Source organism: Macrosteles quadrilineatus, unplaced genomic scaffold, assembly GCF_028750875.1.
Source record: "Macrosteles quadrilineatus isolate MER2022 unplaced genomic scaffold, UCM_ALF_1.0 Scaffold_9__3_contigs__length_116548681, whole genome shotgun sequence".
NCBI lineage: Eukaryota > Metazoa > Arthropoda > Insecta > Hemiptera > Cicadellidae > Macrosteles > Macrosteles quadrilineatus.
The window spans coordinates 50,549,051-50,575,666 of NW_026542602.1; the positions used below are offsets into that span (position 1 = coordinate 50,549,051).

The 26,616-nt window shown below is 36.7% G+C and overlaps 1 protein-coding gene across 4 annotated transcripts in view; it reads right to left on the bottom strand.

Moving 5' to 3' along the window:
* The window catches only part of LOC129002235 (supervillin), a 152,799-nt gene that overhangs the window by 34,248 nt on the left and 91,935 nt on the right, over window positions 1–26,616 (bottom strand). For all 4 annotated transcript variants that reach the window (XM_054429887.1, XM_054429889.1, XM_054429886.1 and 1 more), the window contains 5 exons: window positions 13,206–13,388; window positions 10,978–11,074; window positions 3,641–3,908; window positions 2,572–2,682; window positions 2,270–2,420 (listed from right to left, as the gene is read on the bottom strand). In XM_054429887.1, the coding sequence (XP_054285862.1) occupies window positions 2,270–2,420; window positions 2,572–2,682; window positions 3,641–3,908; window positions 10,978–11,074; window positions 13,206–13,388 (810 nt within the window). The remainder of the gene's footprint in view (window positions 1–2,269; window positions 2,421–2,571; window positions 2,683–3,640; window positions 3,909–10,977; window positions 11,075–13,205; window positions 13,389–26,616) is intronic.

Genomic DNA, 26,616 nt, shown 5'->3' on the forward strand with positions numbered 1-26,616 from the left:
ATAACAGTAGGCCTAGGCGAATACTTGATAGGCTAGAGCGGTTAACGTAGGCATCTCGCAACTCTCCGTCAGCTGCTACAGCGATCTTAGCTTGAGCTCACCAAGTACTATCAGACTATCCAATCACTGGTCCAACTGTTTCAGGCGCCATTTATGTGACGTAATTTTCCTGGCGGACGACAAGAGGGAAATTACGCCACCGGTAAGGTAACGAGATCCCAGGATTCGCCCTAGTCTGGTCGCGGGGAGTTTCCCAGGAGTCGATGGTGATTCGGATAGCCTAACTTTGATAGCCCCGGTTGTCAGAGCTCGAGACGAACGTGGCGGGTTACTAACCACCCAACTAGAAATCACCACTCTAGCCTAGGGCTTGTGGGCAAAATAATAATTTTGACTTGACTCCGTGGGCAAATATCTAAATGACACACTACTAGCTAACTTAACAAATCAACAAGTAAGCTAAGTAGTCACTCCGCTTACCTACGGAGTTACGTCGTCGACCTGAAACAAACAAGGTTAGTACAAGATAGGCCTAACCTAGCCTAACTCCCACAGAGTCTGAATTTACTAAACAAGAAAACGAGTTGGCTTAAGTTGTCCAAGTGAGACACGAAACGAGAGAAAAAAAAAAACTGAAACTAAAAATAAAACTGCTTCAGGAGCTGATACGAAAAAAGAAAAACTAAAACTTCAACTTCCCCACGTGTTCAACTTAAGCAAACTTCTGCAATAATTATCAAGCAGAAACCTGTCTGCTGGGGCCAACTTCGGGGCGTTCGGGAACTTTACAAAGGGGTTTAAGAATTTAAAAAGAAAGTCCCAGATATGGATTACGAAACGTTAATCGAAATGATCTGTCACCAACTCCGATACTTTAATTAAATGAGTTGGTTAAAGCGTATGACGAGGTCTGCGAATCAGGCCTAGCCTATGAACTTCGACAAAGTTCTGCCGAAAGAAAAACCTAAGTTGTCTAAGTTTTATTGTACAACTTACCAAACGAAGTAGTAATACTGTAAAAAACGATTTTTCGCGCACTCGATGCACCACAGAACTTACTGTGACTTTTACGACGACGTAGTAGCACGAAAACTCTTCAAATCGAAGACGAAAGGACGAATAATTAGCGAATGCCTCAACAAAAGCCGGGAATACGAATGAACCAAACTTCACAAAACTTCTTCTTACTTCACCTTCGTCTCAGAATGGAGACGAAAGTTAAAACGATTCCTGATTGGTCAACGAGTTACAGAAACAAAAAAAAACTGGCAGCGAAGGCAGGCGCATGGCAGCTTTAACAGGCTTACAGCCGCGTACCGCTCAAAGGTGACCCCGCTGCTCATCTTCTCTCCCGTAGCCCGGCCTCAGACGCAGTCGAACAGCCAAACAACCAAACTGACACCAACGTCGTCTGCGGTCTTGGAATTGGAGGTTAGGTACGACGTCAGTTTAGTGTCGCGACTAGGCTTACTCAACAGCTTATGTTTAGCTGTTTAAAGTTCGTGGTTTAGCCGTTATTTTACCCCCTACACATTTGACCCGTTACAAAGTGATTCCTGAAGAAATGCTGGAGGAGTATTTGATGGAGTTTTCAAGTGCCTAATGTCAAGTAGGACGTCACTTGCAGGATTTCGTTCTCAAGAAATGGAAAAATGACTTTGTTAAGTTAAAATGGCAAAAGATAAGCTGTGTTTTGATGTGCTATTTATATCCATAGGGTGAATATTATTGAGTTTGTACTGCTTATAAATTGGGGCGCTTTCATTGCCCCACCCTGTATTTTCATATTTATAATTAAAAAAAATATTTTCTCCATTAGGTTTTTTTGTAAATATAGAGATATACAAATACTAGGTAAAAAATTATATTTATATTTTTTAAATCAATTTATCATGATGGTTAAAAGCTTAGGGAGAATCTACCAATTTTGCTTACTCTATTTGCTGTACCAATAAGTACCGAGAACTGCACCTGTTCGTGGTAATCTGTGGTAATCTGCAAACTGTACAAAGAAACTATTTTTTGCTAAATCTCTGGATGAATGGAGTCATATATTGTAGTCATTTTAGGCTGAAGGCCAACATTACATTAACATTTGTCTATTCACAGTCAGAGAATGACAACAAATGCGTTACGCATGCTCTTACCATGAAAAGGTACCTATTACACCATTCCAAAAATAAACTTAAAACAACTTTCATATATACTTTTAATCATTTAACACTTAATAATGCAATGTAAGTTCAAGTCATCCAACCCTTTTACTCACAGTTGTGATGTAGTCCTGGACACGGTTTCCAAGTCCTCGTCCCTCAGCTGAATACGTTCACTGGTGACTACGGCACTGGACGTGAAGAAGTTGGTGAAATCCTCGTCAAAGGCCTTTGGAACAGTGACTAGAGGGCCTTCAGAGGACAAAGCTGCAATGGTTACAACAGTTTATAGTGTTTTCAAAGACAAATAAGTTGCTAAGTAAAATATTGATGTATTCACCTGATATTAAGATTACATTGATTATCATGATTTGTAAATGTTATATTACGGTTGAAAAGCTACACTAGGACCACTTACTTTTATCTTCTTCACCAGGGGCGGACACACTACGTTTGAACGCAGCAGGGGTGGAGGGAGCTGAAACTTCTGCATCAGGAGAGGTGGGTACTGACTGTGCGTCTTTGGGGCCTGCGGAACAGAATTATAGTATATTTATTGGAAATATATCAAAAGCCCTAAAAACTGTATTTTTACCTGGGGAGTTCAAACTGTGATTTTTAGGAACCAAATATAATTCTTAAAATTCCAAAAAAAGTCCAAAAAGTTTCCCAATGGTAAGCCTGGAATTATACTTAAGTAGATTTTACTATAATTAACTTAATAAACAGTTGTTCACTGTATGTTTATGGAATCTGTATGAAACACTTATAATTTTTACTTTACTCTAAAAAAGGAAAAATATCTTAGCCCTACTTACTATGATATGGGCTTGTAGGTTTTGGATTGATAAATACTGAAGGCACACGTGTGACTACCAATCAAGTTTTTGGAATGCAAGTTCAAGGATAAAATAAAGCAACACAATACATAGAATGAAGAATAAAGAATCATATGATATACTTTGTAGCCATTGGGGATTTATTACTACGTCTATTTACTATTTTAATATTCAAGAGGGACTCGAATACTCAAATATTTGATCAATAATTCAAACTTTCCAATACCCATTATTCACACACCCCTAGTTTTTCTAAAAATTAATACCTTATCTATGTTGCAATATTTGTATGCGATGCAAATAATACTATTGATCTAGTGATAATGTATTTGTGTCTGTAAAGTTGTTTTTCAGGTACAAGTTCACTGTTATTTGTCTTTCCAGTTCAGCGTTATGTATCTGAAGCAGACTGTGTAGTTAACAAAAATTTGTATTTCACTTTTTTTTACCCTTTCAATCATTAAACCCGCAAATTCAAAGAAGTTAATCAGAGTATATGGGGCTTTACTCACAAGATCACAAAATGTGCCACTAGCTTTCCTTTTTTGGCACTTCCAAGTTGAAAACGTTATAACCATCAATAGCTATTATAAAGTATATAGAATTATACAGTAGCTATTCGTATAATATTGTAGTATATAAACCGACCTGGCCCTTTACTCCTGAACCTCTCCGGCTTCACCTTTTTCCGCTCCATGTTGGGAGAGAGCAGCGGCGAGAGCATGGGAGAGACTGGTCCCATCTTCCCTGCGACAGAGAACTTGGTGGCATCCGAGGGGTTGACTCTTCTCTTCCACCCTTCACTGGCCTCCTGGAGCAGTGAGAGGGTGTGAGGGAGGGAGGAGGACACGGGGGGAGGGACAGCCGCGGGGGGAGACGGGGAACTGACCCGTTCCACCAGCACCTGCGCTGCGGCCTGCAACATAGACGGGAAATACTGTTACTTTGCAACAATAGTGAGGAACGTTCCTTAGCTTTTCAATAATAATTGGGTTGTGGATAAAACTATTATTTCGTCACCTATTACTTTCTCGTTCGGAATATTTTAGCTAGTGGCTGTTAAAAGAAAGACGATATCATTGTTATTTCACTCGTTCTAAAAGTTCAGACAACGTTACAACCATAACAGTAATCTCAATAATATTTTGCCAAGGCACTATTATTTTGAAATGCTCCCTGGTAATAGGAAGACACGATGAGGAAAATACTTATTTCATTCGCTCGTTCAAACAGTTCAGACAACGTTAAAAAAATAATAGGGTATTCACAGTAATCTATTACCAAAGGGATAGATGACACTGTCAAGTAACACCAGCGTCTACAGCAAAACCAAACTATGTAGCATTGACTTTGGTAGATATTGAAATAGACATCTCTTCTTCAAGTTTTAGCAATAGCCTTTGTATTTTGTAATTTTGATAAAAAAGGAACATCAATGAATGAGCTACTTACAGAGAGCAATACAGTCTAAATTCATTTTTCCCTTAGTTTTTATTACTGTACAGAGATAGTTGAACGTAAAGCGGTTATAGTTTAAAATATGACCTGCTAACTGTTTGACTACAAAAGTTGGTCTCTTTTACCGAAATCAGCGTATTCCGTCAGTGGCTCAAATTAAAAAGAGTACATAAATTGCACACAGACACTGATCGCTAGCATCAATAATAATTGCGTTCACTCAAATCATCAGACAACTGTGCTTAAAATTATTTTACTTTTAATGGCCAACGTGAAAGTTTGCAGTTTGCATTTCAATGACAACTTCCCGAGTTCCTCTAGGCAGTATAAAACTAACTAAACTAAGTAAAACTTGAGAAAATTAGTAAGTTGGGAGGATCATACGTCTGAGACAGCTTTGAATTATACCAGGGACAAAATATAATTTTATATTTAGTTCATACTATATAAAAAACTCAAATAATCTTTACTTATCTACAATTTTAGTTCTGTTACACACCTGTCTGTGGAGTATATACACAGAGATGGCCAAGGTCAACAATATCACTGGATGAGCAACACATAGTTGCAGCAACCACCACAACACCGTCCAAACCATACTTGACACTTGTTACTTCACTTTGCGATAAACAACTGAATCATCACTAGAACTGCGTTCCTAAACCATCAAACTCCTCACAGACACCAACCTCCACAAGTTGTTACTACAGAGAACAAACAACACGTGGACTCAAACGACAACGACAATCAACCAAGACAAAACAGCTGCTACTGTGGTGGAAACAGAAACAACTGGAAAATAAGATGATTTATCAATGAAATGAGTCATTTTGTCATCTGTTGGTTGACTCAGTCTGTGTTTAATCAAGATTCTAGGGAAACCCATTACGTACATTTATTTCGGCCTGTGGATTGATTACTGAATGAATTTAAGAAAATAAACAATGATTAGTGGATCATCAAATCAAAGATTATTGATTATTTGTGCAGTGGTGTTAATAGTATAACACAATTTTGATCAGTATTGATTAGATTATCATTATTAACAGCTAGATTTTTCGTATTTTCCTTTAGACTTTTTACTAAATTACTGTGCAAACGAGATTTTGCACTTGAGACAAGGTATTTTGCATTTAAAGCTTATACAATTTACTAGCCTATAATAAATCATTACTAGTATTTGTATATCTCTTTCATTAAGATTAAACATTGATGATCTTAACAAGAAGTTATCAACAAGAAAAGTTTAATCTTCAAATACAAAAAAAAAAAAAAACACTTAAGTGATATTGCACAACTGATATGGACTGATAATCGCAAATTCTCAATAAGTCCCACTTATCACATATCTTTAGATAAGGCAAAAATGGCAACATGCACTTTTCACAGGAAATATTCACTTGCACTACAACTAGACACTGACAAAGTTTGAGAAAAACTGAAAATTTAAAGTGAACTACGTAACAAAACGATTACACACAGATAATTTTTGGTCAAAGTTTATCTGTTGCTGGCCGAGTTTGTGAAACTAAAAACTGTCGGAAATAAGTCTACCCACTGCACACGGAAATAGACGGTTGCCAAAAATCGTTGCCAAAGTGTGGCTTAGTGAATCAACAGCTGTGTACTGAGTGATGTAAAGTTTTTTGAATAGTCCATTAACTAATGGATATTGAAGTAGACATCCCATCTATAGAACAGCTGTTGCCAATGCCAAAACTTAATTGGTAAAAGAACATAGTTGTGTGAGCCAGTCACAGAATTTACTAGCAGTGTATAAAATTCCATTGTCTACCTTATTTTTTTGTCGCTGGCAAAGTTAATGGGTCGTAACAGTTGCTATAGCTCACAATAAGTCATTATATAAGTTTAATTTGGTAAAACAGTCTGTGTATTCGACAGAAATTTGTAATTTACATCAGCACAATCTGTTGGTAGCTCACACCAGTCACACCAACTTCAAAGATTTTGATTTTAAAACCAGCAACAACTTAAAACATGGGGATGGAATGTCTCGTTGTATCAATAGTCAAATATACTACCCACTGAATGTGTTCTTAAGAGAAGTACTGTATGCAGTAAGTGATGAAAATATTATTTATAAATTTTGTAGGACAAAATGAATGAATTAACGGCAAAAAACTGTTATGAACATTCAAGCTCAATCATTATTTAACTAAAACATTATTCTTCATTATTTCAACTTCAATAAAAAACAAAAAAAAAAAAACAAAAAAACTGACTATACCAGTTAGTATTTTATGAATGTACTACGAACATCATCACTAAAACAAGTTACATCCTTATAATTACAATAATTTTAATCTCTCCTAAACAAAACCTAACAGTTTCATCAACAAACTAGACAATAAAACACAAAAAAATGCAAAAACTGAGGCAAATTTCTCACGTAACGTCCGAAGAAAAACCAAATCACCGCCAAACACACACATCCACACATGCACTGCACTAGTGGAACCACAGATCAACAACAATGCAGGGTGTATCATGTAGACTGCTGAGAGGACAATATGTTACACGGATGGACAAAAGATAGGGTCAACGACTCAGGAAGTCAGCTGATATTGACTGATGACTACTGACTACTGACTGACTGATGCAGTAGAACAGTCAGAGACCTTGGGGTGTCAAGGTGACTATGTCCACATAAGGTGGCGTCCTCACCAGTTACCTGACCTGACAATAAAAGGAAGTGAAGGTAGTTGTGTAGTTCCTAGTGAATAGATTAAGGCAATGTTGATGAAATAAATTTGTCGGACTTTTTTCGTTAATTCATAACCGCTATGTTTTTAGATTGAAATTTTATGTTTAGCAAATTCTGTTTAGGTTTAGGTTATCTCAGGTTATTAGGTTAGAATCAAGGCTCCGAAGCATAATCTAAACCTTAGATAGTGTAGTCATATAACTAAATATACATAGTTAATAGTAAACTAATGAAAAAGCTTAAATTCATAAATTAAAAGGCAAGGGTTACAAGAAATGTAGTTTGTGCAACCTAAATAATACAATTACTCTGATTCAAATACTCAAATATAATCTGAAAAGCTCTTATTTTATAAACTTGACAGCACCTACTATAATTAAAATCAACTTATCAGTCACAAAATGCTAATATAGGTAATGCAAAATGGTTGAACGTTCCAAATTTATTTTAATTTAATCAACCTTATTTTCTATAAAATATATTTTTTCATAGAATGGAGTAATGCACATTGAAATAATATTTGACAAGCTCACTTTCATAAGTTTTGTTGTAATTTTATTCCAATTTAAAAATAATGTCTAATTTATTTTTTTTATAAAATTAATTTATTGATAGAACTTATACTCAGCAAAGATTTTTTTCAGAGACATGATAATCCCTAATCTATTTTAATACAATTCAAAGTAAGTGCCTGCAAAACGCTCCCCGCAGCCCTGCTACGTTATTGTGTAGTGTTTGCGTCTGTGTAATTGCAGGAACCATCAAAACATCAATATGTAACATTTTTCACAAGAACATCATCCATTAATGATATAAATTAGTGTAATGAAAATGATACTATTAAACCGTCTGATACTAACAAATTACCATTATTGACTAATTTCAAGTGTCCAAATGTCAACCGTGATAAAGTCAGTGAGAATGAATGGATCCCGAAAAGGTCAACAGTTACAATTATGATTTAGGCTTCATGACACAAATAGTAAAGTTCAGTAAAATATTTTATACAAAGTACATTATTGCTCGATCATTATTTTTCATTACTGCTAAAATGTAATTTGCTCAGTTATTAATTAACTTCTTTTCGATTAAAAATGACAAATATTTTTTATTTCATAGAATCATAAACACAATTTTCTTTTGTTCATAAAACACCGATTCCTCATAAATTTGTCAAGTGGCACATCTGATTTACAATTTCTATGAAAAAAGTTATAGAATATTCTAATCACAAAATTTTTTGGAGTCAAATATTGAAAATTACTATAAATAAGTTAGACGTGGCCACTGTAAACAATAACCACTGACAATGTTCTGACCAAGCTACAGACAATTTACTACAGGATAAAGTAAGAACTGCCTGGGAGGAGTTCACTGACACACCCATACAGCCATTGTTTTGATGCTACTTATTATCACATTCGATTCTGACATTGTCAAACCCACCCACGTTTCAATTGCTATAAATTTCAAGGTTTATGAACAGTTTAAAAACATATAGGAATGTAGTTTTCAAATGAAGGTAAAATATAGGAAAACCGGTGATGTTACTGTTCTGAATATTATTTTAAAGTATATAATTTGATTCCTGATTCTGAATCCAATACAATTTTGTGAGACCAGTTAAGAAAATATTTCAAAAGTAAATTTTAAATTTGCCTAGGGTCGTATCTGTTTGAGTAATACAGTTCTATTACACAAAGGAGTTTTGTAAATAACAATTAATACATAACAGTTGAGAGTATAGGCATTGAACGATTTGGTTCGAGCGGAGTTATGTAAGACAATTAACACAGGTATTTTAAAATAAATCCAACCAACGTAACAGTAACAAACAATAATAATTTATACATAACGGCTGTTATGTCACAGTTTGGGGAGCAAGCTAGTGGTAGAGCGTGGGACTTCAGCCCTTGAGGTCCCAGATTCAAATTCCGCAAAATCAACAATGGATTTTATCTAACTGATAATGTCACAACACCTAGGTCTAGCCTGAGGTAATGTGAAAAACAATCCCTGGCTAGGTCCTAGCGTCCTACAACAAAAAAAGGTCGCATTTGCGCTCTACAACATAGTTTTTAGCCATCGCGAATTTTCCTACGGTTAAGTAAACTGTATCAATTAAAGTAGTCTTAATGGTAACTACAAGTCAGAGACCACTGGACATTTTTTTTTAGGGTCCGTACAAGCCAAAAACACTATTAATTAAACATTTTTATATTTGTAACTTAACTATTTTCAACACCATTGAGTTAGCACTATCCTTCATATTGCCTACAACACCTGAGATGTTCCTAACAGTTAGACACTAGTGTGGGTGTGAGGTCAATGTCCTGACAGTGACAGCAGGTGTGTGTGTGTGTGTGTGTTTGTAGTGAGGACTCCATTCATCATACTGATAGCCTATCCATTACAACTAATAGTCTCCTCTAATTATTAACCTACTTAACTTTCTCCGTGTGAACCAGTAATACTTTGCGGTTATGATTGTCCATCAAAGGTGGTATTCAAAAGAAAGCTAACAAATAGTGCTTAATGTTTATCACCAGAAATTGGTCATAGGATAAATTTTTAGGGGAAGAGATGAACGGTAAAACATGAGTGTATCCAAGACTAATTTTTTTTACTACATTAACTGTCAAGTGTTTATTGCCTAGTCTCTATTCGTCATTGTTTTGTTGCCAATAAATGGAAGCAACTAAAATTTAAAACAAATCATTTTAATATTTCAACAACTACAACTAATATAACTCATTGTACATGTAATAAGTAATAAATATAAACTGTATGCATTTATTTCGTCGGATGATACCGAAGGCAGTGTTGATATTTTAGATTTTCTAATACTACACCGGAAAATATTGTCTTAGTTAAATGCCACAAACATGAAAGCAAATTGCAAATACATGTCTTTAAGTATTCAAACTCTTGAGGCCAGTCAACAAGCCAAGCCTTTGTTTATCTTTCGTAGTCCACTAACAACAGAGCACCACACTGCGAGAATTGTCAATTACCATCTGCTGGCCTTGGGAATTCCTCAACACACTTCCTGTTTAAATGTCTTCTCAGCTGATCTCGACAAGTGCTATCCTCACATCTGGTGGGAAACTTAAATAACACTTTCATTCATCTGTGTTTAAAGCGGTGAACTATCGTAAAAGTCCCTTTAAGTCATGAGTGTTTTAATGCGATTAACTATTTAAATAATTTTAGTCGTATGGGATGAATTATTATTAACAATGTATAAATTTTGTTGTTAGCCTTAAGACAAAGACCCTCATAGTTAACCAAAAATAGGCTAGGAACTAATCAAACAAGTTCAATAAAATTAATAACATACGTAATTAACAAAACCTTTAACTCTGTACAAGATCAAATATTAACTAAACAAAGAAGTTAGTAAAACCCCTAACGTCAAAAATACCAAACGCAGACTGATTCTGGAAGACCTTATTACACGGAAAACGACCTCTAAAAGAAGACAAGGTCAGCAAAGCAATGAAGGTCATAAGGTCAATCTTTGCCTCAGGCTTGGGGCCTTCACTGCTGCAATCAAGATGATTACGACCAAACGCAGCAATCCAACTGTATCCTCAACATTGGACTCGGCTCACTACGTCTTGCGAAACACAAGTGGAAAACACAAGCGGACAAATTCTTACATAAAACAGAAACTTTCTACAGGAAACCAACAATCAAAAATACAATCAATTTCAGAACAAAATAACAATTTTAACCCCAAAAATTCAGTGCTAAACAAAGAGACAGAGGTTACAAAATTTATTAAAACAAACTGACTCACATTTATGCTGATTGTCGAGGGAAGTTCCTCTCCTGGATTCAACCGAGAAATCCTCTTTTTCCAATCAGTCTGTCCCCTCTTCTGCAGGGCTTCTAATCTGCAACAAGAAAAATAAATGAAACCAGAATCATGACTCATCTTAACCACGTTTCAGTATAACAAATTGACCAAATGTTTGTTAAACGTTTTTCTGTTAGTGTTAAATGTATTTGACAACTCTTCGAAACTAGGGAGATACATTTTTTGGACCACTAGGTAGAAAGCTTGAAAATGAACCCTTAGGTTGAAACCTTGGTCACAAACTAAAAAAAGGATCACTGACAGTAAGACAGGACGTATTTAACCTCTTTACTGTTAAAAATAAATGGTAATAAACAAATAAAATTCAAAACAACATGAGAAATGCGTATAAGCTGTGGATACGTTGAAGATAGAGGGTAGAAGACAGCAACAGATTAGAGAGAAACACATGGCTCCTTTTATCAGACATAAACAATCTTAAGAGACTACTTCCTGGTGGTTAGACAACCCCTGATAAAGCCAGGTAAACATAGAACCCTTTAAACTGAGTAACATTAAGGGGTGGGGGGTGGGTGGGGGTTTGACAGTATGGAGTAGACTGTATCCTTGTGGAAAGAATTTTTAACAACCCTTCCATCTGATGGAGTTAGGTTTTAAAGACAAACTTGTGCTTTTAATCACACGTTTCAGGGACTACAAAACACTTAATTTCTATACTTCTAATGTTCTGTTTGACAATGAAAGAACAAACTTGATACAACAAAAACTGCACAATGATATTGTCCATAGCAGACCTGCAAAATTAAACAATTGAATTATTTGACAAAAATATATTTTCACAACACATCTGTACACAACACCTTTTTCCATTAAATCTTGGTTTTGAGACAAGTAGATGCTTCAATAAAGTGATAAAAGTATTAAAGGCCTAACTACTTAATGTGATCACACAAACGCAAGAAAAATCCTAACCGTACTGTAACAGTTAACACTTATGTGATTCAAATCACAACCCTACAGACAGGCTTTGCTCAGCAGGTTATATGTAGACCACTACACCAATCTCTTTCATTCAGGTACAACAGAGTTCGGTTATAACCATGGGTGGTCCTTTCAACTCTACAATCAACGTAACAGGACAGGCCCTACTTTAGGTGGATCACACAACATCTAAACTGATAAATTTATCCAAGCATGTTTTGAACTGTCATTTACAATTTTATTTTTTAAGAATAAAAAGAAAAAAATTTTGTATAACTCAATTCATATGATTAAACTACTTCAAACATATGCTTGCATCTGGTGGACCAACATGTGGACACGAGTTATCAACTTGCTGATAATGCAACAACTTCCTGTGTCCCAGTAAACAACAACATTGCTGCAGAACAGTGAATGACTGACTCCCAACTGTGGTGAGAAAGGACAACTGTAGATTTTTGTATCGGAAATATTTACTTGAGGTCAGAGGTTGACTTGAATTATTGAAAATTGGGATTATTTATATTGGTAGAATGTACATCTATAAAAAGTTTTTCCACAGGGATGATGAGGTTGTTAAGAGTAATTTTGTACAAATTGCAAGGTTTTTTTTATTGTTTATATTGGGAAGTTATAGTGCATTTTAGTTTATTGTTCAATAAAAATCTATTTTGATGATCAGGATAATTATCAAGACCAGGACACAGATGTCCTGAAGTATTACCTGCAGATTTTGTGAAGATGAAAAATATTAAGGTTGTTCATAAACCTCTCCATAACTTGCTCCAGTCACAAATCGCAATCAATATATATGTATTTTAAATCTGAGACCAATGTCAAGTTCCAAATACTGTTGATATTGTAAATTGTTTGAGACTCATGGGACATTTAGTATCATCATGTACTCGTAAACGTAGTTTAAGAAAAATTAATACTCCTGAATGAACCTCGTTGTGTGGTTTTACTTCTGTAGTTTCAATCGTCAAGCGCTATTCAAGTCCATAGCAAATTGACAGATGTGAATTGAGTATAAAACTTTACCATACAAAATGTGTGCAAGGCATTAAGGGAGTTCGGGGATGGTCATAAACATTTATTCAACGTTTTTCCATTGAGTAGACAGAACGCTGTCGTTTGGATTGTAACCTGCTTGCATGGCTGTGACAGGAGCGTTTTGAAGATCTTAATTTACGTACGACCAACGTAAGCGTATTGAATCAGTCTACCTCTGTGTGATGGACGCTCTGTTGGTAAGCGGTTCGTCACACTCGTCCATTGGCTGAGTTCTGCATCTCCGCAGTGGTAGAGCCTCCGTCACACCACTCGGCGGCCGCAGCACCACCTCTCCGTTCATCGCAGAGTGGCTGCGACTCTTGGACAGCCCTTCGCTTCCCGATGTCCTCTTGGCTCTGGAACAAAACAAAGGAGGTTATCAGATAACATTCGACTAAAGTCACATCAAATCTGAAAACTTTTTTTACAACTTGTTAAGATAATTTAAGTGATGACGGTTATTTCCGACGACAGTATTTTAAGATTTTTGGTTTGTAAAATTTCTCAATGTTCTGAGAAAGTTGTGATTTTTGATCAATTTATTCCTAATTTAACGTATGACACTTCGGTAAATTCGACAATTGCTATCAGTTCGATGCTGTACAATTTTACTCTGAATATAATATCCCGGCTCAGCGATAATATATACGCCAATAATATTCGCGGATCCCAGCTGCGAATGAGGTTTTTTTTAATAAGAACCGAATTATCGTCACACGACTCTGACGAGGTCTACTCTCCAAGTGAACGGTTGCTTCCTTTCTTCGTTTGAACGCTGGTTCTTAATATCAATCCTGTCAAGCAATCAATCAATCAATGGAGCGGATTTTGAGCGTTTGAATTTAAAATCGGCACACGATAAAATATATTTAGAGTAAGTATGCACAAATATTGTGGAAATATTGGGAAGGAGCTGGTATAGTGGTAATGTGGAACTTCGGTCCCAGGTTCAAATGTTGCCAATCACCGATGGATGTTATCTAAGTGATAATAGGCCTTTATGCCTAGCCTGAAGTAATGTAGAAACGGTTCCGCGATAAATTCCAGCGTCCTAGGATGTAAAGGTAAAACGTAAAAAAGCAGAAAAGTTTACATTTTCCTTGCAAACCGATTGATTGATGATTGAATTCAGAATTCACCTTGAGTATCAATTATCAAATTGGACTCATCAACAATTTATTTTAGAGCATTTGTAATTAATCACAAATTTTCTGTCAAACTAATCACAGTTCAAAGACTCGTGCAGACCACACATTCAGGGCCCACTCTCTACCAACACAGTCATCACATCCCGTACTGCAGACCAAGGCCACATACCTAGCCATCTTGGGTAGGTACATACCTTACCTTACCACACCTTGGGTAGAGGTAGGTGAAGTACTATACTATGACTATCCGCAGTATTATCCCGATAATTAGACCAATTTGTATATACCAAGGCAAAAATGTGGTTCGGATTCCACTGTAAACTGTAGGTCCCTTAGTTGCCATTAGCTGTATGGGCTAAACAGCTGTGTCTAAGGAATGTCGGCCATAGTCACTAACAAGACTACAGATCGCGCCAATCATCCTACACTCATCTCCATTCATACTTGGCTTAAAATACCTACTTTGTATGGTTGCCATTTAATAAGAAAGTATTAAAGTACAAATTTTAACCTAGTACATCCCATTAGGTAGAGCACAAATCTTTATTTATTACATTCCATATCGTCTTCAGTAGAGGTAGTTACAAATTTGCCATACATACTGCAGATAAAGAAAATGTTTGAACTTTGTGCACCAATAATTACAACTAACATATTTCAGATACGATTCTTGGTCTTATCTCGATTATGACACGTTTTATACAAAGTTAAAAGACACCCAAAAAGACCTACAATGGAGATAAGCATAAAATAACTTTCTGCACCAATAATTATAAAACATATTTTATATTTGTTTCTCGGTCTTATATCGATTTTGACACTTTTTATACAAAGTTAAGAGAAACCAAAAACGAAGAACTAAAATGGCCCAACAACGTATCAGAACCTACAGGCTGTTGTCAACATCTGTGTTATATCTTAGATTAAAGTGTTGACCTAGTGTCTAATCTGTAATCTAATGGGAGAAGAAGAGTGGCTTGGTATCAGTTCCAAGTTTTGTTTACAATCTTCAGCTTTTAGAACCGATCACTGTAATCGTTTTACGATCTACAACTAAAACAAACATTTATATTTCACTTCCCACGCTCCTCACTTATGAGTACAATGAGTTAATAGTATCCTCCATCCTTAAGAAAAACATCACAACCACTTCTTTCATCAAAGTCTAAACGCAGCAACGCAATTTACTAGGCAAGAACTGTGGAAACGGCGCAAACCCTGCAAAACAGCAGAAAGCGGGTCGCCGATTGGTCGCGGTCGGGAATGATGGAAATGCGTTTCATTCCCGTCATAGAACGCCGCGATTTCTCGTAGTAAAGAACTGAAGAAGCGAACGTGACAACGCGTATACACTTTACGAGTGGAGAATTCAATGATCGCCGGGAAGATGTTGCGGCTGCGTAGAGTAGTAAATATAAACTAAGGTCGGTAATGTCGCAGCGGTTGCCTCAGGTAAGACAAAAACGTGAGAAAACTATGTCAAAGAGAAAAAGTTGAACCGCACAAGATACACGGTATCCCATACTCTACTTACACGGTCGTATTTTGATCTCTGAAGTGTTTAAGCAATTATAAATTAAGGATTATACAGATCATACAAGATATATTTTGTAATATTAAGAGGTAATAAAACAGTGGTCCTCTGAAGTGACAATTGCATTAACGATTCCTGGAAGATTGAGAATATCAAAGTTTAAACTTCAATATTAAACCAGTAAGGAAAGTTATATTTACCATTTGTTTACTACTGTACAGACAGATTAAATAATTTAATTGTTCCACAAAAAAATTATTTTATTGACTACCAAAACAATAACTTACGTTCTTTTGATTCGCCATCTTGGCCTTAATGAACCATTGCCAAACTGTAAATACCGTAGCAATATTTTGTTAAAAGATATACAATAGCCGTAAAGCAGACCAAAAGAACTAATTAATTCTCAAAAAGGTTAAAATGAGAGAAAAAGTTCCGTGTTTATCACTTCCAATATATCAGTAGGGGAAGCATATAGGTGGAGGTATAAGAGCGTACAATGAACTAAATGTTTGTTATCCTTAACTAAAAAAATTATTGGTACATTTTAAGAACCCATATTATTCCACAACCTTTTTCCAACGTTCGAATGGGATTGGTTCGCAAACTTACAGACATTACCATGAAAATTACGGTTAGCCCGGTGAACCCAAATTGGCTTTTTCGTAATAACAAATCGGGAAAAAATACAAAAACATAAAATGTTAGTTCGCTACTCTTTTTCAATTAACCCCTTTACGGTACATAACATCCTACTAATCCTACTAATATTATAAATGAGAAAGTTTGGATGGATGGATGTATGGATGTATGGATGTATGTTTGTGACAAGTGAACGCAAAAAATACTGGTCGGATTGGGCTGAAATTTGGCATGATGATAGCTCACATTCCCGATTAACATATAGGCATATTCTTATTTCAAAAATCCTTTCGGGCTCCGCCCCAGTGGCTCTGGAGTTTCCTATGTTAACCTTATGAGAAATGGAATTATTGAATCTTAACAGCTGTTTCAACTTAACAAGTTGGTTCTGTTCTATGATGTTCAATAGCATTAAAGTTACAAGGATTACCAACAGGGTGCAGCACTATTATTTCTTTTACATTTATTTTGACAACAGCTAATTTGCAACCAAAAGGTGAGTGAGCGTAGCGAACGAACTTCAACCTGGAGGCGTAGCGAACGAGCTAACCTGAAGGCAAGTGAGCGCAGCGAACGAGCTCCAACCTAAAGGTGAGTGAGCGTAGCGAACGAGCTCCAGCCTAAAGGTGAGTGAGCGTAGCGAACAATTGAGCCATGCGAACTAGATAATCTTGAAAATTAAGAAGTTAAACGGGGCAAAGCCCGCGGGTTACAGCTAGTATGATATAATAATGATTGTTCATCTAGCGGCAAGAACAGAAGGCAGACCAGATACTCCAAGTACGATGATTTACATCTTAACTTAACAACAGATAGTTAAACAGGACTGTAGCTCGTAAAACCCACAACTCGTCTGGCTGTGTAATAATGAACATTGCCTACAGCTGTTGTTTCGCGAACCGAACAGCTTCACTTGGTTTGGACGTGAGGAATATTGCAAAAATACAGGGAGATTTCATTTTCCTATTTTGGCAACACTGACAATTTCAACAGCTGTTCGTTGTTGCATGTATGTAACACATAGTCCATTACAACACATTTACGAAATGGATTAGTTTAATTATTTCTCAACGTGTTAAAATTGCTCAGTTCTTCTACAGAAACGAGATTGCATACACAATCTATACTGAAATTAGAGAGAAAAGTATGTAGTCAATTTAATCGTCCTAATGGGCGAACAGATTTAGACATAGTTAAGAAATTGAAAGAACGTGGAATAGCCGAGAAAATTGCTGTTACAAGTGAAAATGTGAACAAAGAGCCGCCATATTATTCGTCATTCGCAGACTTTAGGCCTTTCGTACGCCTCCAAAACAGCATTTTGCATAAGGATTTGCACTGACACTCACAAAAGTCAGTAATGAAACCCATGGATAATTTAGAGGGAAGAATTTGATTCAGAGTGGACTTTAGAAGATAAGGATGTTGATGCTGATTTTTCGAAAGAACTCTTCTCTGATGAACAAGTTTTAATATCTCTGGCCCCTCTGGGAATGCTAATTAACAGAATTTCCGAATATGTGACAACCCAAATCCTCACATACATGCTGGGCGTTGTCGAAACTGAAAGCAAACATTTAACGTAACCGATAAGAATTTAATTACTTCTAGTAAATGCACGTGCAAGAGGTAGTTGTACAGGTGTCGTCCCAGAGGTGGCTATGGTTGTACTGAACACTTTTGCTGGATTATATAATGTAATAATTGCCAGGTTCTGTGCTGCACGAGTCATAGTTAGTCACAGCCATTTGAGTAGGCCTAAGTTAAATATCGCTCATACATAAATTGGAAAACGAATTATTAAGAATAAGATATCATGTTTAATTTACCACTTGCAAAAATTAGAATTTATAAAATTTCATCTGAATTTTTGAGAGAGTTATTTTAAAGGTCCAGGTAAATTTGAACATTTTTAAATGGTCCACGGAATAAAGATGGATGAGATAACACTTAAAATTCTCTGGTTACTCTTTTTACACTTTAAAATTTGCACTAATAATTATGGATTTGCTATCGAATAAATGAGAGACTGCATGTTTACAAGCAACAAATCAAGCATAACTGCCACAAACAGAAAGTAAATTTCTGAACGTAGATGAGAAAATTACAACAAGAAAGTGGTCAAGTAGTTAGACTGTTATCATTAAAAAAACTCACCAAACGTTCTGAATCAGTACGTAAACATGTACTTAAAGAAACTTTCACAGTTTCAAATTGTATACAGTAGACCATTCGATGAGTATTTGTGTTAGAAATGGCAACACGCGTGAACAATCAAATTACAGACCCTTATCAATGCTTTGCCATTTTCCAATTTGACCGTTTCCAATGGCACACACGCCGCTACGTGTGACGGACGGACATGGTCGAGCGGATCCGCCATTAGAGCCATTCAGCCATTGTCTACACAAGTTCCACACCATTAGTTGTAATGGGCAGCCCGTGTGGTTCCGTACAATCGGCTATTTTCGGTACCATTTGTTATATTCCCAGATTAAATCGCACAGGCTGGATTTGACGACTTGATACTGGGAAAAAGGACTGTTGACAAACTGTTCTTCCTACTTCAAATCTAGGTAGATCAAGAAGAAGACCCTTAAGCCCCTATGTAGAATATTACTTCGGTGCTTCGGTCCTTATTGATATGATCAAATTTATACAACACTTACCTACACGGCCTATTGTATAGATCAAACGGTACCCGTGATTCAACACGTTGATTCAAACCGTTCGCCATTACACCATTCTAGACCTCACTAAAACCTATTACACAAAATTTCCCCTCATATTCGAAAGCACACATCCATCACTACTATTCATAAAACCTATCTGATATCAACTTGTTTTTACAAACACTATAGTATGTATGATGGAACCTGTTTCATTACCCTCGGTTTACCTGGGGACTGCCTAATGGTTCAAGGTCCGGGCCTATCCCGGGATAGATGGAGGTAGGAGACATGTTCCATCATACAGACTATACGAAAATCGTACGAGCAATTTTTATGCTCTTTGTCCTAGACCTTTTTCAATTGTACCCAAAATGCTGTTTTGTGTATATATTCCAAGTTTTTTGTCTATTTATTTGACCGAAATATTATTCCTAAATTAATTACCTAAACCAATTCTCGAAAGTTAAGGTCCGCACTTATTTTCTTTATAGTTTTGAATCTTGATTCAGGAAAAGATGAGAGTTAACTAATACAAAAGACTTGTAAAACTACTTCTAACACGTCACATTGTTATGTCTCCGGCTCAGGTCCAGGTCACGGCACAAGTGGAGCATAACTCATACAACACAGCACAATAGCAACTAACTGTACACGACCTCTGATGGCCAGTCACGGACCATAATGACCACAGAACTGAACTACTCGGTGACTCTACATTGTTCCTTACTGACTCGACAATTCGTGAGTTTCGGTGAACGAGGGTACAACGGTTCCAACATAGAATGCAACGGTTCCACGGAGCGCAACTATGACGTTTCAATATGTGACACCTCGTGAAACAAATGTTATGAGGTAAATGAGCTGATAATGTACAACGGTTACATGAGGTGGACAAGGGCAAGATTGTATGACACAGATTCCCAAAATGTAGAGAGGGTAGTTAGGGAAAATATTGTCACAATTAAGTCCCATGTACCTATCCATCATAGTACCAAAGATTAAAGAAGTAGAAAGGAGGTCTACTCCTCTAATCTATGATCGCGCCAAAGACTAGTAATCTATAGACCTCAGAGACAACAAAATGTCCACTAAAAGGCGTCGTCTACAGGATGTCCCGTAATTAAACAGCTAAACTCCGAAATGTATACGGGTCGAAATAATCAGAATTTCTAGAATGTTTTGTTTCCTAAATCGCTTCGTTAGTCAGGTGTCGCCATTTTATACATTCGGAAAATAATTCATTCCTGCGTTTTACATTATTTTGTCCCATTGAACAATTTCTCGGAGTTTGGCTGTTTTTACGGGACAACCTGTAAACTTGCGGTTACAATAATTTGACATGACCTAACATAACTTAGCCTAACCTAACTTAAAACTAACCAAGCATGTCCTAACCTCATCGATTTAGCTTCACCTACAATAATCTCCACAACAACCCTTAACAATACATGCGTTTTGTTCAATGAAGGTAAATTACCTCAAAAGGGTAAATAATTCAATAACACGAAATACCTCTGCGCACAGCAGCAAGTTATTTCTACAACTCCACGTAGGTAATTAAAGACTACGTCGGTTAAACAATGCATTACACAAAGGGGAGTTTATCTTTCCCTTACGCTTCACCGCAACCCCTCCATGTGGAATGTCAAACTTATCGACTGTTCATGCAACCCCAACCACGTAGTCTACATCGGGGTAGGAAATGGAAACCTGGCGAGGAAATCATATTTTCATTGAATAAGCGAAATTCTATCACTTTCTCCCAATCGAGCGTGAAGAACGCAAAATCTTTGTTTCTTATCAGAATCTGATACCGGTACACTAAAACAACATTGCACATCAATACGATTGTGGTGTGTAGTTTGCATTTTTCTTGTGTGTTAATAACATTACAAATAAACAAATTGCTAGACGCACCTTTTCAAATAGCGAGTTCCGATGGTTTCACATTTGCATTCCCATTATACAACAAAGCATGAGGGGAGTTAACAGATACTTCACAACTGAACGTAATGTACTAATCGACGCCAACATCACCATATTAGCACTATTAGTACTTTTCGCTTAACTTTTCGCTAGACGGTAATCCTGTCGAAGTGTTACAAACATACTGCTTTAGAGCATACATTTAATTCGCGTTAAAAGACTAAACAAGGCCGGGTTCTGAAAAATATCGACTGCAGAGTACCAAACGTGAGTACTAAAACAGACTAGTAAAATCAAACAACGGCAAATGCTTTGTCAAATGGTAAATTATTTGTCAAAAAACAAAGGAAGAGTGAATGAATATGAATTTCAGAACGATTTAGCGAAACTAAGGTGGTTACCAAAACAGTAACAATGAACCAACCATTTTATTGAGAGTAAAAGTAAACACACAACGTTTAATTTTCAAGAATACAAGAAAGTAAAATTGAACAACCAAATTAAATCCCAGAAGAGTGAACACAGTAGCCGGACGACAGCGCGACGTCACCACGGAAGAGTTTCGTTTTCAACAGTTCAGTAATGCACAACACAACACAGCGCGATGAGATCGGGCGCGGGAAAGTTCCTGGAAGACGATAGGATCTCGGTCGTGCGCACGCGCCGTACAATGGCGCATACATCAGCACGGAGCATGCGCGGTGCGCGGCGGGTGTAACGCAATGCGCGCGTCTCTGAGGTAACAACAGGTTAAATTAATGTCTTCGAGACGTTCCCGCGCAATTCCATCACACGAGAGAGTTCAAGGCGAGTGGTAATGGAGGGTAAAATACCATTGGTAAATTGTTCAAGATTTCTTTGGATGATTAGGGTTTATTCTGTATTGTGGTGGACCCAGTTCGTACTTCAGAGAGCGAATTTTTAGATATGAATCGGATGATCAATCAAGTACATTCCTTATACTTTGGTTGATATCTCTGACAACTGAATCCCTGAATCCTATCACCTATGTATATTGCTTGGACCCAACGGACGTCTTGCCCTGGACCATCGAGTTGAAAACATCTACATTCCTAAATTTTGAGGAACACCACGTGGAATTACACTTATAAATTTACAACATAAAACATTCATCGTAATCAGTCTTTCATCGTAATTAACTAACAAATTTTACTAACAATATTTCAAAATTTTACCATACCCCAAAAAGGTTTACACCATCTCAACTCTCAACTATGCACAGCCTCGTCAACGTAGGAAAAATCTTAAACCATCCAACCAGATAACGAAACGTTAACTAAACTTTCTCTGCAACTCAATCCAACCAATCTTCCAATCCGAAATCAAAATTACACAATACAAGGAAACAAAAGTGAATGTACCGATACAACTCCTCTGTTCGGTTTTTACAATTTTGTATTTGGGAGATTTGTGATTGGACAACCTTCGTCCAACGACTGTGCAGTGTGCAACGCCATCATAAATACAGACTGCATCATACGGTGACGAAAGCCTGATTGAAACGAAAACTACCACATCCGGATCCGGCTACAGCTGTCTCTGTCGCACTCACAGCATTACTACATCTCTTTCTCTCTCTCTCTCTCTCCCCCTCTCTCTCTCTCTCTCTCTCCGGGTAACATCTGTGGTCGACCACAATATCTATTACCACCATGTCAGCCACAGAACATGAAGAAATTTTGTGGAGTGATTGAACATACTGTGGTTTCCTTAGTTTCAGAATGGGAAACTTTGGTAGTTGGTGATACGGAAGCTAAAACTGGAATTGTTCGGAGGTGATGAAAAGACCACACAATATAAAAAAAGTTTATTATTCCCCCCTCAAATAAAGTAATATGTTGTCATATACTGCGAACCACGAAAACACTGCCTCTAAAATGACATTCAAAGTAGCATTCTTAAGTTGCGCAATAATCTGATAATCAACCAGTTTTCCAGTCGCATAACTAGTTCTTTACATAACAAACTGACTTCCCTCTTAGCGCCAATAAGCTCAAAGTTGGATTATGATTTGTGCGTCGGTCTAAGAAAAACGTGTAAGAAAAGTAAGTAGACAATTACAAACTACACCAGGCATTTTTTCATGTGAATTGAAAAAAGACATTTTTAATGTACAAATAACTTAACCTAACTGAGTTGTGTTATTTCCTCTGTGAAGCTCTAGCAGCTTCCACAATATCTAAACCTCGTTAGGATTCGTAAACCAAACAAATCTCAAATCCACTCAACTCCCAATCAACAGGTTCTCATCAGTAACCTCCCTTCCAATCCCTGAATGGTTTAAAGTTTACATTTCCAACTGATCCGCTTGTATATGTACATCTGATGGTATCGAACTCGGCATTTCACGATTGACTGCAACAGCAATGCCACGATCTTGTTACAGCTAACCTCATATCCTAGTTGGCAAAGTAAATATCCACATAGAAACTTAGTCAACGAAAGTTACACGTGCAAACCATCTCACCATTCACGGACGTGGAATAACTAACAAGTAAACACAGATTTGGTCACGTATCTATTGCAGCTTTGGAATATAAATCTGCTGAGTTAAAATGGGAGAAATTAAAACTACAGTATTTGCGAAATAGATTGTTATGTTGTAAATTAATGTGCGGTGAAACCTAAGTCGCAATCTGTTGTGGAGAGTACTAGTTTCTCGGACAATTAACTTCGTGGTTTTCAATGTTGCGTTACCACATTAGCTGTAGGTAGCTGCGGTAGTAAATGAACTGTGTAAATAAAAAAACCCTGTAACCGATGTTGTAAACACCAGCGACAAAAGAACTCGTATTACGTAATACAAAGAAGATGCAGTATTCACAAAGTGTACAGAAATTAGGAAATAATATATTTTTCAACGGGTTAACATAGTAAGATTCTACACGTGTATGGCTACATGGGAAAAGCACAGAGGTAAGTCCATTATGTTGTCAAACTTTATACAGCTGTGTGTGCTTGCCTTCTGCCTGCTCGAAACTCAAAAATTGAACATCAAAGCCCCTTTATGGATCCAGAGTTACGTTATTTTGTAATTTTGGACTAAAGAACTTATGACTTATGTCATGAGTGAAAGTTACCCAGCAAGAATGATTCTGTTCATTAGCTTTTCAGCATGAGGTTAATGCCTTTGCACGCTTCTGATCTTGAAGTTTATCCGCATAGTTCACCTTCTTTAGTAGTTTCAGGATTTTCTCAAGGCATCATAGTGTCTTTCTAAGATAAGACAATATTTAATTTAAGTATCATTATCATTACGTTAGGCAGCAGCTACGCACACCTAGGTGTGTATTTTAAGCTGTATATGAATGCAAAGTGTAGAATATGAGATGATCTGTGTAGCTTTGTTACTGACGATCAGCTGTTTCTTAGAACCATTTCAAACCAAATGATCAGGGTCAGCTGGGTCCAGTCTCGTAGTACCATTGACTATCCAATCAATCTTACTTATCAGAAACTTAAACAATTCGAAAGCACATTCTTAGAGATTAAGGATTTAAATTTAAATAAACCGGACGAACTAAGCACCTTTGACTACAAATCTTCAAATGAAATTCCGACACACGGCGCGACAGTAGACGAAGAGAAAGGATGAAATCAAAGAAACACGGAGGTAAGAGGGGAGTGGGGAGAATGGAAGAACGTAAAGTCGAAGATAAACAGAGAAGAGCCGTTTAGAGGTGTTAATGTAATTACCGGATTATATGACCCGCATGCTTTGAGAAAGAACGGTCGAGACCAACTGTGAGGGCTATGTGATTGGTTGAACTTTGCCAGAATCTTCATTAGGATTTTAAATTTCTCCATCAATTTATTGTGATTCTTATCGTATTATATTTTGAATAAACCGTAGAACGTTTTCACTACATTGATTTTCAACACATTAAACATAATTTTCATAAATATATTCACACTCTCGTCAATTTTCAATCCAACTGGTAACTGACAATTCCCATTTTGATATCCCACCCAGCATTGTGAAACAAACTTCCAAAGCTATATTACTTAAACTATCGAGAAAACTAAACTTATAGAAGAGTGTTTTTTTACTTTTATTTAGTGAATTAATTACTCGTTAATTAAAACACAAGACATATTACCCGTCATTTATCTTCTTACATTCAATACAAGGCACTTGAATGCTTACAGTATTTCTGACATTCGAGTTGACTCAATATTTTAAGTTTAGTAATTTCTTTGGGTAGACTACAGTATCTGTTGGCACAAACAACCGAATGAAAATATCGATAGATACATAGTTTGGTTAGTTAGTTAAGGTTGACCCAACCTAACTAATCAAACAATATATCAAATGAAACAATCAGATAATCGATATTCTCATTTGGTTGTTTGTACCAATAGATACGGAAATCTACCCATTTCCAAGGACTAGGCTAGGTAAAAAAATCTTTAATTTTCTACCAATTACTAAATTATTCAAAGAAATGCTACGACAAAACAAAACAAAGAACTGTCCCCGACTTTGTACATCAGATAGCGCAGCCGAGACACGGCGATTCCATTATACTCCGTTTAAGGCAGTGTTTTAAACCGGATTTTCCCTCTTGCAGCAGTCGTTGACGTTTTCTGGTCTCGTGTCAGAGGGTTCCACCTCGGTAAATTCTAGGTCCTATGCTTTCTACCGCTGAATAAAATGGCAGAATAAGGGCGTGTTGCTAGCATAGCGTTTCAGACTTCGGTGCGGGAGGGACGGTTCAATTCCCGACACATTCACAAAAAAGTTACTGGATTTTCACAGCTGAAGGAGACCTGGTCCTGTAACAGCCCCAGTCCGGTGGGGAAACGGCTTCCTGGACTGAAATATCACGATATTTTTAAGGCAGACTAAAGGGTGCCTGTATACTTATTATGTGTTCCTACATACACTACACTAAAATCATCTTGTATTTTGTACTGACTCAGGGAAAAACGTCAGGGAACGAAACGTGTATCCCAGTACTGTAATATATCAATCCTTTGTTTTTGACATTTTTGAATCGGTAACAATACTTGCACACTTGTACATTTAAGTAGCTGTGTAAGTCGTGAATTTTTATTTGCACGAGCGGATATTTCACTATCACAAATCTTGTAGGAGCAACAGAACAATTAATCTATAAATGGAACTTCCATCAAAGCATCACATTCTAGAAGTTCAGAATATTACAGTGTGCCGTATATGTATACAGAATATTACATAAATGGAACTTCATCCAAAGCATCACATTCTAGAAGTTCAGAATATTACAGTGTGCCGTATATGTATACAGAATATTACATAAATGGAACTTCATCCAAAGCATCACATTCTAGAAGTTCAGAATATTACAGTGTGCCGTATATGTATACAGAATATTACATAAATGGAACTTCATCCAAAGCATCACATTCTAGAAGTTCAGAATATTACAGTGTGCCGTATATGTATACAGAATATTACATAAATGGAACTTCATTCAAAGCATCACATTCTAGAAGTTCAGAATATTACAGTGTGCCGTATATGTATACAGAATATTACATAAATGGAACTTCATCCAAAGCATCACATTCTAGAAGTTCAGAATATTACAGTGTGCCGACATTCTCGTACACCTACAAAGAAGTAATCTGGCTTTTAAAATTCCAAACAAGTAGAGTA